General features: G+C 35.7%; 1 protein-coding gene across 1 annotated transcript in view; it reads left to right on the top strand.

Annotated features, from left to right (window-relative positions):
- The first annotated feature begins 662 nt into the window (after positions 1 to 662).
- The window catches only part of LOC134824297 (uncharacterized), a 56650-nt gene continuing 43329 nt past the window's right edge, over positions 663 to 13983 (top strand). The window contains exon 1 of the mRNA XM_063836118.1: positions 663 to 1186. Coding sequence (XP_063692188.1) covers position 1186 — 1 coding nt within the window. The 5' untranslated portion in view covers positions 663 to 1185. The remainder of the gene's footprint in view (positions 1187 to 13983) is intronic.

Genomic DNA, 13983 nt, shown 5'->3' with positions numbered 1-13983 from the left:
AGTGATCAGTGCACTTTGTAGTAGTTTCCATGACAACCTAGTTGCCATGACAACCTAGTTGCCATGAAAACCCAGTAGTAAGACACCCACTTAGTTATGGATATCGGGTCGAGACAAAATCTGTCAGGCAAGTCAGTTGAAAGTTGTTCAATATCTTAAATAGTCAAATGAAACGATTATCCAAGTTATCATGGTAGATAAGTTAGTATTTTGAACGGAACGATTTGATGTCAGCTCGATGACACTAATGGCAACCATGGCAACCATGGACAAATCCCGAACCCGTGAGAAGATTGATTCAACGATCATGATCAAAGAAATTTAAACAATATTAGAGAAAATTAAAACTTATCAAAATCTTGTCACAGCGATTGTGACATGATGTCAGTGGTTATCGTAATATCAAAGACCACATGGTTACCTTAGATTCTCTGAGTTCCCCGTACGTGACTATATTCACGTACGCTTAACGAAATTAGAAAAATAGTTGAATTGCTATCAAATCATATCATCAAATCTAAAAAGGATCGCGCTTAACAATGAAAAGGGGGCTCGTTTTTACAATGGAAAATAGGGAGCGGTCGATACATTATTGTAATTTTGAGAAGCAGCTGGTACATGTAGCTTATATATACGTTTATATAGAAACTTATATAGAAACCTATATATATTTCAACTTTTAGGGCGGCTGCTATTTAACACCTTGTAATACTCGTGGCACAGATTTTAACACACTGATCTTATTACGTTGAGAGTATAGAGTCTAGGGATGAACTTAATGTCAGATTTCATTATTATATTGAATTTAATACAAACTAATTATTAAATTAATAATATAACCACAACCGCTTTTATTTTTAACAAATAATACTCAAATATAAATCTACATTGGTAGTTTAGCGCTAAAAACAAGCCGTAGAAAATGAGGACAGCTGACTTTGAGCTGTCCCCATTTCCTGGAGATACTGCCACGACACTACGACATGGTGCCACTATCCTAGTCTGTAAGGAAACTGTGTATTATAATTATTATTCTTGATACCTTAATTAAGAAAATTAAAAGATTCACTGATCCTCATGGAAAGTGTGTTTTAAACCTGCGATAGTTGGAATATTGCCATGCTTCAATGGAATATTATTACTTTAAACTAATTACAACACTACAAATCTATTACATTTATTGAGAATTATGTGATGTAACGTGATCATGGAAATATTTTAAACGGGTCATATCCTGCCCAAACCCAAGATGCATAACATGAAGAATTCGTTGTAACTTTATAACATAACATTTGTATTACAATAACTAAAACATAATTTCACAAAAAACGAAGGCACAAGCCTATAAAATAGATGATATAAACGATCTCCAACGATGCGCAGAATACGATTCACCACTCTACTGTGCGACCCTTATGTACTTATGTAGAGCCACAGAATCACCACACTTTGCAGCCCTTATGTCGAGTTAACCCAGGTCTAATTGGCCACTTTTTATACGAGTACTCATGTGAGTATTATATGTTTGCGGTTAAAAGTATCTAATAGAAAGAGAGGTAGTATATTTCCCGTTATTTCTACAGTTTATACACTAATTGGATACCTAATTGGATACCCAAATTAATTGTGGTTGGACGGTATATTTGAAAACCAAATGAAGAGAACTAACCGATTTTTCTGAAAGACGATCAATCAACACTACAAGAGTTGAACCAAAGAACAGTATCCTGCTATAAGTATAACTCAACTCAGAGGTGCTGACTTCCACTTCAAATCTTTAAATAACTCTCCGCTAGCCTGTGGATTATAGAGTTCTGACATGATATCAGATAAACAGTAAACACGTGTACCCTGAAAGCTGTACTGAAACCCACTGCAGATTTGTACAAGAAGCACCTTATATAAGAATGTACTTAGCAGTGATGCAGTGATCAGAAGTACTGGTCACTAGTCACCTGGTTTATAGGAAGATAAGATCGGTAGAAATGGGTTTGAGAACCATTGTTTATTGTCCCAAGTCATAGGTCTCTTGGTTGTGCACAGAAAGGATACTTAAAAGGATTTAAGAATTCTTGCCTTCTTATAATGCTGAAAAGCCTTACCTGAAATATTATGAAGGCACTAAGATTTCAATGCTCTAAACTCTAAAGTCTCCAGAGAGTAATTATTAGGGCCAAAAACAAAAGACCCGAGGAACTAGTCATGCCGGAATACTTTAAACCGTCAAAAATTGTGGCTATCTTTTGCCACGAATTTTGGTGAAACCTTGAATTTAAGTGTATTATTATATCCAACTCGAGAATGTCAAAATCTTTAAATGCTTAAATCCAATGTAATACTAATAATGACGCCCAATCCAATAATGATGTTGTCACCATGCGCTTTGAAGTCCGAAATCCCTTTTTATTGCTCATGTTCTAAATTGGTCTGGGGTGATAGCGGAAAATTTCTAGCAGATTTTCTGGAATGAGCAAACTGTTAGGGACAAAAAACAAAAGGTCGCATATCCATTAGAACAAGGACCTCTTTGAAAGAGGGGGTTATTTTCTATTGTAACAACGATACAAAATGTATGTACATTCTTCTCCGAGAATGGATAATAATAATGATGAATATCCATTTTGTAACCCCCTCTTTCATTCTCTTCGCATGAAGTACAAGCAGTTTGGTTAACAGTATATGACATGTGTTAACAATATATTACACGTGTTAACACTTTATTACAGGTGCGGCAAGAAAAAATAATATTCTTGAATCTGCAGCGTCCTGACGCGTCTGTATTACGAAATTAAAGTCATTTAAAAATAACAAAGACATAATTAGCCCTGAGTTATATAACAATAGATTACATAATGGGGTAAAATTATACCACTTGGAAGAGTTAGTATGATGACATTTGAACATTATTGTGTCGAATCAGGAGGTTACAACCGTGGGGTAAGGTGGTCAGAGGGTTATTATTTTATAAATTAAGTTAAATATTATACTAATACAGATGGGAGTTGAATGAGCAGCTGCAACATTCCAGTTACAGTAAAGAATGTAATAGACTGTAACAATGTTTAACTTCAAACAATACTTTACATAGCGAATTGTTATAAATATAATTTGTACTTTGCTATGAAATATGCTCGGTTTTGCCGTTGACCCTGACAATGCACCTGTCACTGCTTAGAATGGACAAGTCAAAGCTTAACCAACAAAAAAAACATTCAAAAATAATAATGAAATCCCCAAATTTAGTGCACATTAAAATATTCATACAAAAAAAAAACGATTAACCACGCCCTGATTTACCATAAACACCCATTTATTGCAGCCAATTTCCTTCGTTGAATTTTGATCGGAAATGGGAATTTCTTGATTATTCTTAAATATCTCATTGGGATTAGATCGCTTGAACGTGTACATAGTGACCTCACACTGCTTCTTGTTTAATCGAATTATAACCATGTCCCAAAAATTCAATTTTAAATTAAGCGAAGACCCCGATGTTATACTACAACGTGTTCCTTCTCCAAATTTGACGGTAAATTGGGACTTTAATAGAAGATTCGGAAACGCGTGACTCAAAGCAGTAAAGAAGACACGTGACAAAAATAATCTGATAGTCACGCAAAAGAACCCAAATAAGGCAGTTGATTGATTTCCAAGAATTATGTTTTAACTTGTGTCAAATTTATGTCTAGTGGAGTAGTTGCTTGAAAGGCGGAGGTAATAAGCGTTTATCTTGGAAAAGGTGTAATTTCCTTAATAAATGATGATTTTAACAGAAATATGAATAATTCTGCTGTGGAGACAAAGCAGGAAAAATAATAATTCTTAAATATGAGGCGCAACAAATTATTGATATCCAAATTTCAATTCAGACATCATTATCAGTAATATCGATTGATGACGATCGTGTTTAATTCCGCTTTATAACAATGAAATTTATTGACCGATGATGCAAAGCAATAGTTAACAACTTAACAACACGACTCTTAAATTACTCTGACATAATTACAAAATTACCAGACAGATATTGGTAAAAGTGTATTTTATTGTATCAGATGCCATCGTGGAGTAGGTGGTCTGGTGACACAAAGCCAAGATAAAAGCTGGGACCGGCTTAAAATCATAAAGAAATGAATGGCCTTCGTATCCTTCATTCCTGTAAATTTGAGTGCGGAAGGGCGGCGAAAATATTTGAAGAGCTATGAAAAATGATAAGAGGTAAAAACAATCCCCTCAGTGTAAGATCCCTGGAAGTAAGGGTCCTACACGGTGATCATGATTCTATTAAACTTCTGCGCGAAGCACCACTGTCCTTGTTAGAAACTGTTGATTAATCTGGAGCATCTAGGAAATCTTCTGGCCGATATCCTTCACTGCATGTATGGCATAAATGGCATTAAAATCGCACTGTTACTTTTACTGCAATATTGTAAATTAAAATCATGCAGCAGCCGGAAAAACACAACTATGATATTTTGAATAAGATGTGCAATAAGGAGTTGTTATAGTTTTCTGGTGGCCCTTATTCTAATGAGGAACTTACTAATGTTGACGCTAATGGTTCATGTTTGATATAACAATGGATCACCACATTGAACCTATTTAGGCGTGTATGACTGTAAGGCGTGTATGACTGTAAAACTGTGAGGCTTGTATTTTGTGATATGTATAATAAATAGCACTAATTCCGTTTATCCATGATCCTAACATAATAGTCATTAAGAGTTAATAGGACAGCAAAAAAAAAAAAAAACAGTGTTTTTTCAAGGTTAAAATAAATAAATGAGTGGCGTTGATGATACGATTAATTTGATCACCATGGATCTAAATAATGCTCATGGTTTACAATAAAAGTGATGTGATGAGCTACACTACGTCTTTATTCCAGTACTGCAGTGAGTAAACATGGCTCTGAACTGAGCACTATAAGAACCTCAAGCGTCACAACACGTAGCATGACGTCACAACACGTAGTATGACGTCACAACACGTATGCATGACGTCACAACACGTAGCATGACGTCACAACACGTAAGTCGTAAATTGCTCTGAACTGAGTACTATAAAGCTATAAAGCTATAAGAACTATGCTAGGTCGCAATAATGCAAACTTAAAGCAAAAATGATTAACTTCACTTCACTCTGAAGGTTTTTTTCGCGGGAATTCCTCCAACAATCTTGTAGGATAAATTGTAGGATCCTTCTTCAGAGGTTCACAAAGTTGAAGAACAAAATTAGCCCGAGTTTCGCAAGAAAGAAACATTTCCCTCCCTCGCAATGCACTCATAGGGTAACGGTTAATTTGTAACTCACATTAAACTTTGAACTGTTTGTTAATTAATCGAGAAAATGTTCAATCTTGCGCTTCTTTCTCCACATGTCCCGAGCCACCAATAGTATCACAATTGCGCTATTGCAATATTGCAAATTAAAATCATTCGTGGCCGAAAAAAGATGGCTTCTACTTTTTTACTACGTAATACAACAATCAGTTTACTTTAACGTATACTGAAATGGAATACTTAAACTTTAACTGAACATTACTCCAACCCCCAACAATAGGCAGTATTTCTCCTGATCTGTTGTCGATATCTTCGGCTCCCGGCCTTTGTAATTTCCCAAATAAAAACCGTATATATTATATAGTAGTTACTACAACAGGGCCTATAGTTTTGGTTCCTCTGGGAGAAATTTAAAAGGTGGTGTAAAAAGAGCTGGACTAATGTTTAGCAGTGAGAAACCTGTTGAGCAGTCATCCATTGTGATAGACCGGTTAATAATATATTGTGGTTTCGACCAGCTGCCGTTCTTTAAAGAGTCTAACTTTTGAATTCAGGCTGGTCTTAGCACCATGAATTGTAGAGTCAATGATTGCAGAGAAATGATTGGATTATACACCATAAAGATAAGTAGTAAATCAAAAAAACTAAAAAACAAAGATTCCTTCAAAGTAATTATTATACTACGGCCAAGACACCGATACACGATGGTTACCCCAAACTAACACGTTCAACCAACACATAACCAAACTCCAGCAACCCCCTCCCAACACGCTACCACACTGAAACCCGGGCAGATCCAGACCTCTCAACTCTAAATCAATAAACACCGTTAAGTTTATTCGAGCGCAACGGTCATTTATAAATGTTGCCCCTTTTCTCAACGCTTAAACTCAGAATTGTGTAAATGTGCAGTCTAAATCTCAGTCTAAATATATCAGCAGAAACTTCGAGTTTATTCCAGAATCCAGGAATATCATGAATCAACTATAAGAAATATTTATTTGAGAATTAATTATTATTGATACTTAATACTAAAATAGGCACCGAAAATAAGTGAGGAACAACTAACAGCACGCACTACAAAGGAGATCCTCCAAGTCCAACGGGAGAACTCCAAGTTCAAAGGGAGTAATCCAAAGTAGAGCTGCTGAGATTTCTGTTTTTTTTCTCTCCACGATATCATCACTTAATATTTCATTCAATTTTTAAGAATTTAATGAAACTTAAATTTAATCACTTAATGCCAAAGTTCACAAACTTAATGACAATTGTGATACCAAAATATTGCAAAATAATTTCATAGGTGAAACTGAAATATTCAAATAGGCGTACAAATGAAGACAGATGACCCCTATCGATACCAAAATTAGGCTTAAAAGAAAGGTTTACATTAAGGACAGCAGTCTTCTCTCCTGCAAACAAACAGCCACCATATAATCAAAGAGCAAATGCCATGCAATTATCATGATTCGATTGCACTTGATGGCCGCGGTCCCTTGGGACACCATGAGCTCGTGAAGAGTAACGGGACTGTTAGAAATGGTAGTCTGTGAGAGTGGGGTGTGCATGTCGTGGTTATAGGTGTCACGTGTTGCCATGGTGTCACGTATTGCTATGGTTATAGTTGACACGTGTTAACTGTTAGGTGACACGTGTCACAAACGAAGACACGTGCAACTTTAATCAGCGTAAAACGTTGATTTTGGCTGGCAACGCCTTCAAGCTGAGTTCAAGCTATTGCTTCCTGTCATCAACAACTTTATAACTTTATAATGCTAATAACTTAATAAAGTAATAAGTTTAGAGCAGGTGACAGAGACTCAGAAAAAGGCCCTAGTCACTTTTAGAGGAGTAATTGAAAACTCAATTAGGCTAGGTGTGAGTCGTGAGAATGAAATAATGATATGTTTTTAATTTTTACTACTAGATTTTGAAAACCTAATTTTTTGCAAAAAACCAAATCATTATTATTATTTTGTTATGAATTTTGTTATGAATTTTGTTATGAATTTTGTTATGACTTTTTTGTTTCGAATTTTTGGATAAAGTTGATTGATTAAAAATAAATTAATGTACACAAATTTTGCCTCACTTTACGTTTTGAATTTTTAACACTTGTTTTTAGATCATGAATACGATGTAGTTACAGTAAACTCCTTTCGCTAATAAAGTAATAAGAGCATTTTCACTTGTCGCAACAACCGGGATAAAGATAATTTTACACAGAATACATTATTATTAGTACAGTCAAATACGTGTTTTTGTCGGACATAATTCGCAACAAAGCGATTTCAACGCGGCAAATTAGTTAGTTAGATACTGAGCTGATAATCATAAAGAATGTGTAGTATAGACTTACCTTCCATATAAAGTTGGTTTCATTCAAAAATATTGATATTTGACAAATTTATGGGCCAAAATCGATCAAATTTGGTGTGTATGCCCAAAAATATGGTCGTATGGTTTTTGGCTCATTACTCAGTTATTTTTTGTCCAATCTTGATGAAAATTCATATACGAGTTCAAGGGACCACTAGCTACAAATAGAGCACCTAAAATCTTATATAGAGCGAAACAGATCTATTCATTCCTCTAGCTAATCTTATATACTTACTTACTTATATAGTATATACCTCATATTCACGCTGTTATCAATCTACTTTTTTGTTCGTATTGATTCGTGATCAAAGGGACAGTTCCAATATTCCGTATTATCACAACCTGTTTCTGACCATACATTTTTTCCTTTTCACCCTTTTGAAAAAAGGCAATAGTGAAAGGTTACGAATGGAGGTTTTTGCAGAAAAACGTGGATTTTGGAGATTGCAGTAGGTGGGTTCGAACATGTTGTCGGTACGTACTTCCGTAATCCGTATGTTACCAAGCAACGAAAAAGTTGCGCGCGCGCGAGGATTGCTTGCGGAGATGTGATGTATAGATAGCCTTTAATGGGCCGCGCTCAGCCTGTCATTCCGCGCCAAATCTTTATGTTAATGAACATAATAGCCTGGGGTCCTCAGGTAAAGATAGCCTGTGATCTATGAATGCGCGGCGCGAGTGACGCGCGACGGTGTTTTAATGTATATGATGCATGTAATGTATAATATTACTATTAGGTAATACGCCCAATTTGTACGTGGCACACGTAGTGTATTGATGTGTACACGAGTATAGTTTACCTTGGCTGATAATTTCTTGAATTACAGATACAAGTTAAGTTCTACGGCAATTGAACTGAATTTCAAGTGTTTCCCGTATTTGATGCATAATTTATCAATATTATTAATTATTATCATGAAGATTGAAGTGAGCTGATTGGAGCTTATACTTAAATTTATAGTTAATGCAATGTGAAATGGAAATCTAGCGTCCGCCAAAACGAAACAACGGGCGCAATTCTTGTTCTTGTACGATTTTAAAGCTTTTTTCGAGTATGAGTGGTGTGCCTTATAATTTTATAACTTTATAATATGGTAAACAATAAGTTATCTGCTTACCTTATAATAGCTCATAAGCTATCTCAAACCTGTACATCCGCAAGCAGAAAGCTTTATTCAAGGAAATTTAAAATCAGTTATGTTATAGTTTCTTGGCATCATCTATCTATCTATTTATGATCTAGCTCCGTAATATAAATTCTATGGATTTTTATTTGCCAATAACAATTAAGGCAAGGTATTATTTAAGTATTCCCTAATCGATACTTTTTACTGCATCGAAAACCATCAATCACAACCAAAGTTGTGGATAGTCATATCGTAAATTGTAATGTGAGCTAGTTCTGACGTATCATAGAGTATGGCAATGCGCGTTGCTAATCTGTTCTTGCTCGCGCACGTGCAATCTCTTGATGTTGCTATTAGCAACGGCGCAGGTAACCTTTGATAAAATTACGAGATTTTTTTAACGTTTTACCTCACTTCCAACGTTAATTAAAAAAAATCTAAAGCCCAAATCAAAATTCTAAGAATGCTATATACTATTCCAATCCTTTTTACAACCCTGCTAAAATGACGAGGTTTTAACTCCATTTGCGAGCTAAAATTGGTGTTACCAGAGTCATTTTTTGGTCAATTTCTGTTGCCGGGGGGATTTGACGGATTTCATCAAGTTTAAATATAATATGTAACCTGGCAGTAACGTTGTAAAGGACTTTGAGGGGGTCTGTAGTCCCCCGCATAGTATGTTTGTGTGTCACTGATTTGTATACTGAAGACGTAAATAGATCAGTATATATCTTGATAATATCCCAAAAGGTTATAACTTTATAATACTCAGTTGTTCAATTCCGTGCAGATGTTGTACAGGTGTATAATACCATACCGTAATACTCTAATATTTACGGCTTTGTCTGCCGATATGAAATTACCCATAAGATTGATTTTCAGAAAGATAGCAAATGGTACAAGTTTCAGATTTCTTCCAGATTTGGACAAATTTCATTATATTAAAGTGCAAATTGAGATCAATAACATTGATTTTTTTATTTGAGATAAGAATTGATAAGATTAATATTTTTGCCAAAATCTGAGCGAATAAATTCTTACTTTACTTGCACTTGTACTTGATTAGGTCTCCTCAATCATTCGAGTGGCCTGCACCAATGAACTCCCGTTTGTGACGTATCATCTCCCTCCAAAGTTTGCGGTCACTAGCCATCTCGCTCGCTCCTTCTAGGTCTATGTCAGTGTTTCCTGTAAACGCTGCAGCATCTTCCAGCAATCATTTCCTCCAGTCCTTTCTTGGACGCCCCCTAGATCTTCTCCCATGGGCAGGGGTCCAGTTAAGCAGGTACTTAGGAAGCCTAGTGTCTGGCATTCTGGTGACATGGCCAAACCAACGCAGGCGGTTTGCACCTATGTACGTCTCTACTGGATTTATCTTTGCACGCTCCAGCACTTCAGTGTTTCTAACCCGATCAAGCTTATCCTAAGTATTCTCCTCAAGCAACGCTGAATAAATTCTGTAAACAAATAATAATTGGTTTGTTAAAAAACTGATAAATTTTACATGTTTGTCTAAAATCTGCCCCAAAACCGAAAGAAATGTATCATTTAAGTATTATATCAAATTTCACGAAAATTTGTTCGGTCTGTTTAATTTATCCAACCTGTATCTCTGTATGTCCGGCAACTGCAGTTTAAGTTAGACAAATCTAGTTTTATATGATAAATCAACCTCTCTGTGACTTTTCATTTGAGAAATAAAAAGCTATAACTATAAGAGTATAAGGGATCCGTCCTTGAGCTCTTTGGACATTTGTACTCGCTCTTAATGTAATTTGTTCATCCTATGTAAATAGGATAAAAAATCGTCGAAATAAGAAAATACAACCATGGCCGCATTTATCAGGGTGCATACAGTAATTTATATTTTTACATACCTTAATTTATATTCCAGCTTGTTTTTAACAATAATGTACCAAAAATCTAGAAGTCAGTCAAAACATGGGATGATCGGCTTTCAGTATTTTTCACTTTTATTCAAACCATTCCCTGAAAAAGTGTGGTTTACATGGCACGGCTTACATTTCATGTTTAATTCCTGTTTAATTCCTGTTTAGTGTTTGATTCCTGTTTGATTCCTGTTCAATATCTGTTCAATTCCTGTTTAATTCCTGTTCAATTCATGACATCGTTTGTTAATCTTTTACTAAGTCATGAAGTCATATCTTTTGGATTAATGAAATATTCTTTTCGGTATTCTTTTCTAATACTATACCTTTTATCTGACATGAAAAATTATATTCATTTTCTTCCACCATTTGTTTGTTTAGGGACCGGCTTTTGGTACACCAGCCAAATGTTTTAAAAAATCATATGGTAGTGGTACATAACAATATAATTTTATTCAATCTTTAAATATAAGTGATCACCGTGATCATGCATTTCTTTTTCAAACTTTGATGGTGATTGGAAAAGACGCATCAAGAGGTTACCCGCTTGTGATTGTAAATGTATTTAATTGTTGTTTCACAACAACAATTGAATACATTTATTAAAATGAAACTTCCTTGTGGATGGCCGTAAAAAGCCGACACTAGTCGAGTCAGAAGCGGGTCTACACTGGATTATTTTCCAGTTTAATACAATCATCACTGACTTGTAGATTTCATACGCAACATCAGCTATAACGCTCATCACTTATACAGTCCTTCTTTATTTGACATATACACATATTCAAGTCATAAAGTCATCTGTTTGCATCAATGAATAACCCGAACCACTGACTGTACGTGTCGAACTATATAAACGCAGTGAGTACGTGTTCGAATATAACAACAGTTAAATATGTCTTCTGGTTTCGAGTGTAGACTTGTTTACTTTTTATCAAGCTTCTGTTTTTGTTGCAATCGATTTCAATCATAGTCGATCAAGTAGTTTATAGTTATTTGCATGTAGTTTTGTTTTTTTACAACAAGAATTTTTGTATTTTCCTGTAGATGTAAATCATTTCTTATTATGATTTACTCATTTCCCAGTATGAACGCTGAAAAATTATCTTAAAATGAATATTGCATATGAAAATAACAAGCATAATCTAGATGTTATGGATATCCCTACCATGAAGTAGTAACATACCTTTAGGTCAAACTGCTAAAGTGGAACTGTCCAGGTTACCTAATCGTATAACAATCACAGAACGATATATCCAAACACCTAGAACTTTGGTTTAAGAAACCTTAAGAGCCCCAAAAAATAACTATTTTAGAAAGTTAGAATGAGCAGCCGACTATAATGATGTCGGACTATTATACGTGCGAAACATATTATCCAGCTCTCTGAGTTTCAGTAATTAGTGTGTGTTTGTTTCATGTATGAAGTTCAAAAGCTATGAGCCAGGACCACCAGGAAGTACTTGCTGAAGTTAAAATGTACCAGCCTAGTTTATACTTATGGCAAAGTCCTTCCGGCGTCACTTCATAGGTGTCATGTAATGGTGGCTTGAAAGTAAATTGAATTGTCACTCGAAAAATAACGTTTCTATTCTATTTTAACATTGAAGACCCACGTACTGTTGCCGTGTTACTGTTCGTAGTTAGCTCGATATTTTTTTTACGTGAAAATCCGATCCTCGATACTATATAATCATTTTATAGTCACAAGATTGGTTGCAAATAGTACTGATTGTTTACTTTTTAGCTTTCGTAAGACCTGGCAGCCTGATGGAAAACTACCGTAATCTACAATCTTACAATGGTGGGCCAAAAGTCAGTACCCATACGTCTCAAATATAAAACACAGCGGAGGTATAAAGACCTGTATAAGACCCAACGTATGGGTACCTACTGACGTTTGGCCCACCCTGTACAATCGTGGACACTAACATACTTAGTTTAAGTTAAACCTAGGACGGAGTACTTTTTTAAGGCTTCACCAAAGCGCTCCTACTGCTCTTGAAACATGATCATGCCATTCCATTCATCACCTCGGCTAAAATCTTACATGTAGAAGCTACACAAACTGTCGTCCTGCCCAAAAGTCCAAAAGTCCCGAAAGTATAAACTCATAGAAATGTGTTAGTAAGGGAACTAGAACGAACACCGTTGTTCGTTCTAGAACACCGATGTTTGCATCGGTGTTCGTTCTAGTTTTTAATGTTTTCTTATTGTTGTCTTAATGTTGTCTTATTGATGTATCGGTGTTCGACGTTCGTTCTAGTGGCCGTTAGTAATATTCAGGATTGCACCTATAAATCTTCCATCTTTTATTTATTTATTCATCATTATTTTTTTCTCGAATTGTTCTATATTTCCTGGTTAGCTCAATAGTTATACCAAGTAGCTAAGCTCCGTTAGACTTGTTCATTGTTCGTGTGTCTCGTCTTATTAATTTATTAAATTTAACTCCGCTCATATGACCTTCTCGACCTCGTGTTGGCTGCTTTTCCCAGAGTTCGTTTACAGCACTCGAATTTAACTTTACTCAGGAACCAAGTAGTTTTATACAGTTCAACCAAGATTTCAGCCAATACAAAAGGGAATCGTGGCATGTGCGGAATTGCGAGTTTCCCCATTCTCCGCGACAAATCGCGATTTTTTCAGTTCTCCGCGAAAAATCGCATTTTCCTTTATCCTAAATCTGAGGGCCAAATATTATCACGTTTTTTATAAGTAGTAAAAGCATATGGAACCAACCACAGCCATCCGAATGTAGGTACGGACTAGGAGTAGGAACCGACCGGATGTTCGGCTGAAAAATGCACAATTTGCCGCGGAGAACTGAAAAAATTGCGATTTGTCGCGAGGATCTGAGAAAATCGCGATTTGTCGCGGCAAACGTCAAAAATTGCAATTTGTCGGGGAGAATTGGGAAAGCAGACACGTAGCCAGTGAGCGAAAATAAGAAATTTTAAACATTGAATTTTCCATTCGTGGAAGGGTTCTAATTCTGCGATAGCTAGCGCTATCTAGCGCCAATAACCTAATTTGAATTAGTGCTGGATAGCGCTGGATGTCACGATCCAGCGCTAACTAGCGCCATTTAACACTAGCTAGCGCAAACTATAAACTTGCTAACTATCGCGTTACATGTACACTACCGCACATCTCCCAGTGTGGAACTGTACACACCAGTTTACCTGAACAATGTATCCTTCAATTAATTATTGTGGAATTCAATTGCGAGCTTTAGTACGCGATACAATCTTCCATCATCCATGATGAGGCATTTTTATTCTTCCTTCTCTGATTTCTTTGTTTATT

Source organism: Bolinopsis microptera, chromosome 12, assembly GCF_026151205.1.
Source record: "Bolinopsis microptera isolate Bmic1 chromosome 12, MBARI_Bmic_1.0, whole genome shotgun sequence".
NCBI lineage: Eukaryota > Metazoa > Ctenophora > Tentaculata > Lobata > Bolinopsidae > Bolinopsis > Bolinopsis microptera.
This window is presented reverse-complemented; position numbering and strand designations above follow the sequence as displayed.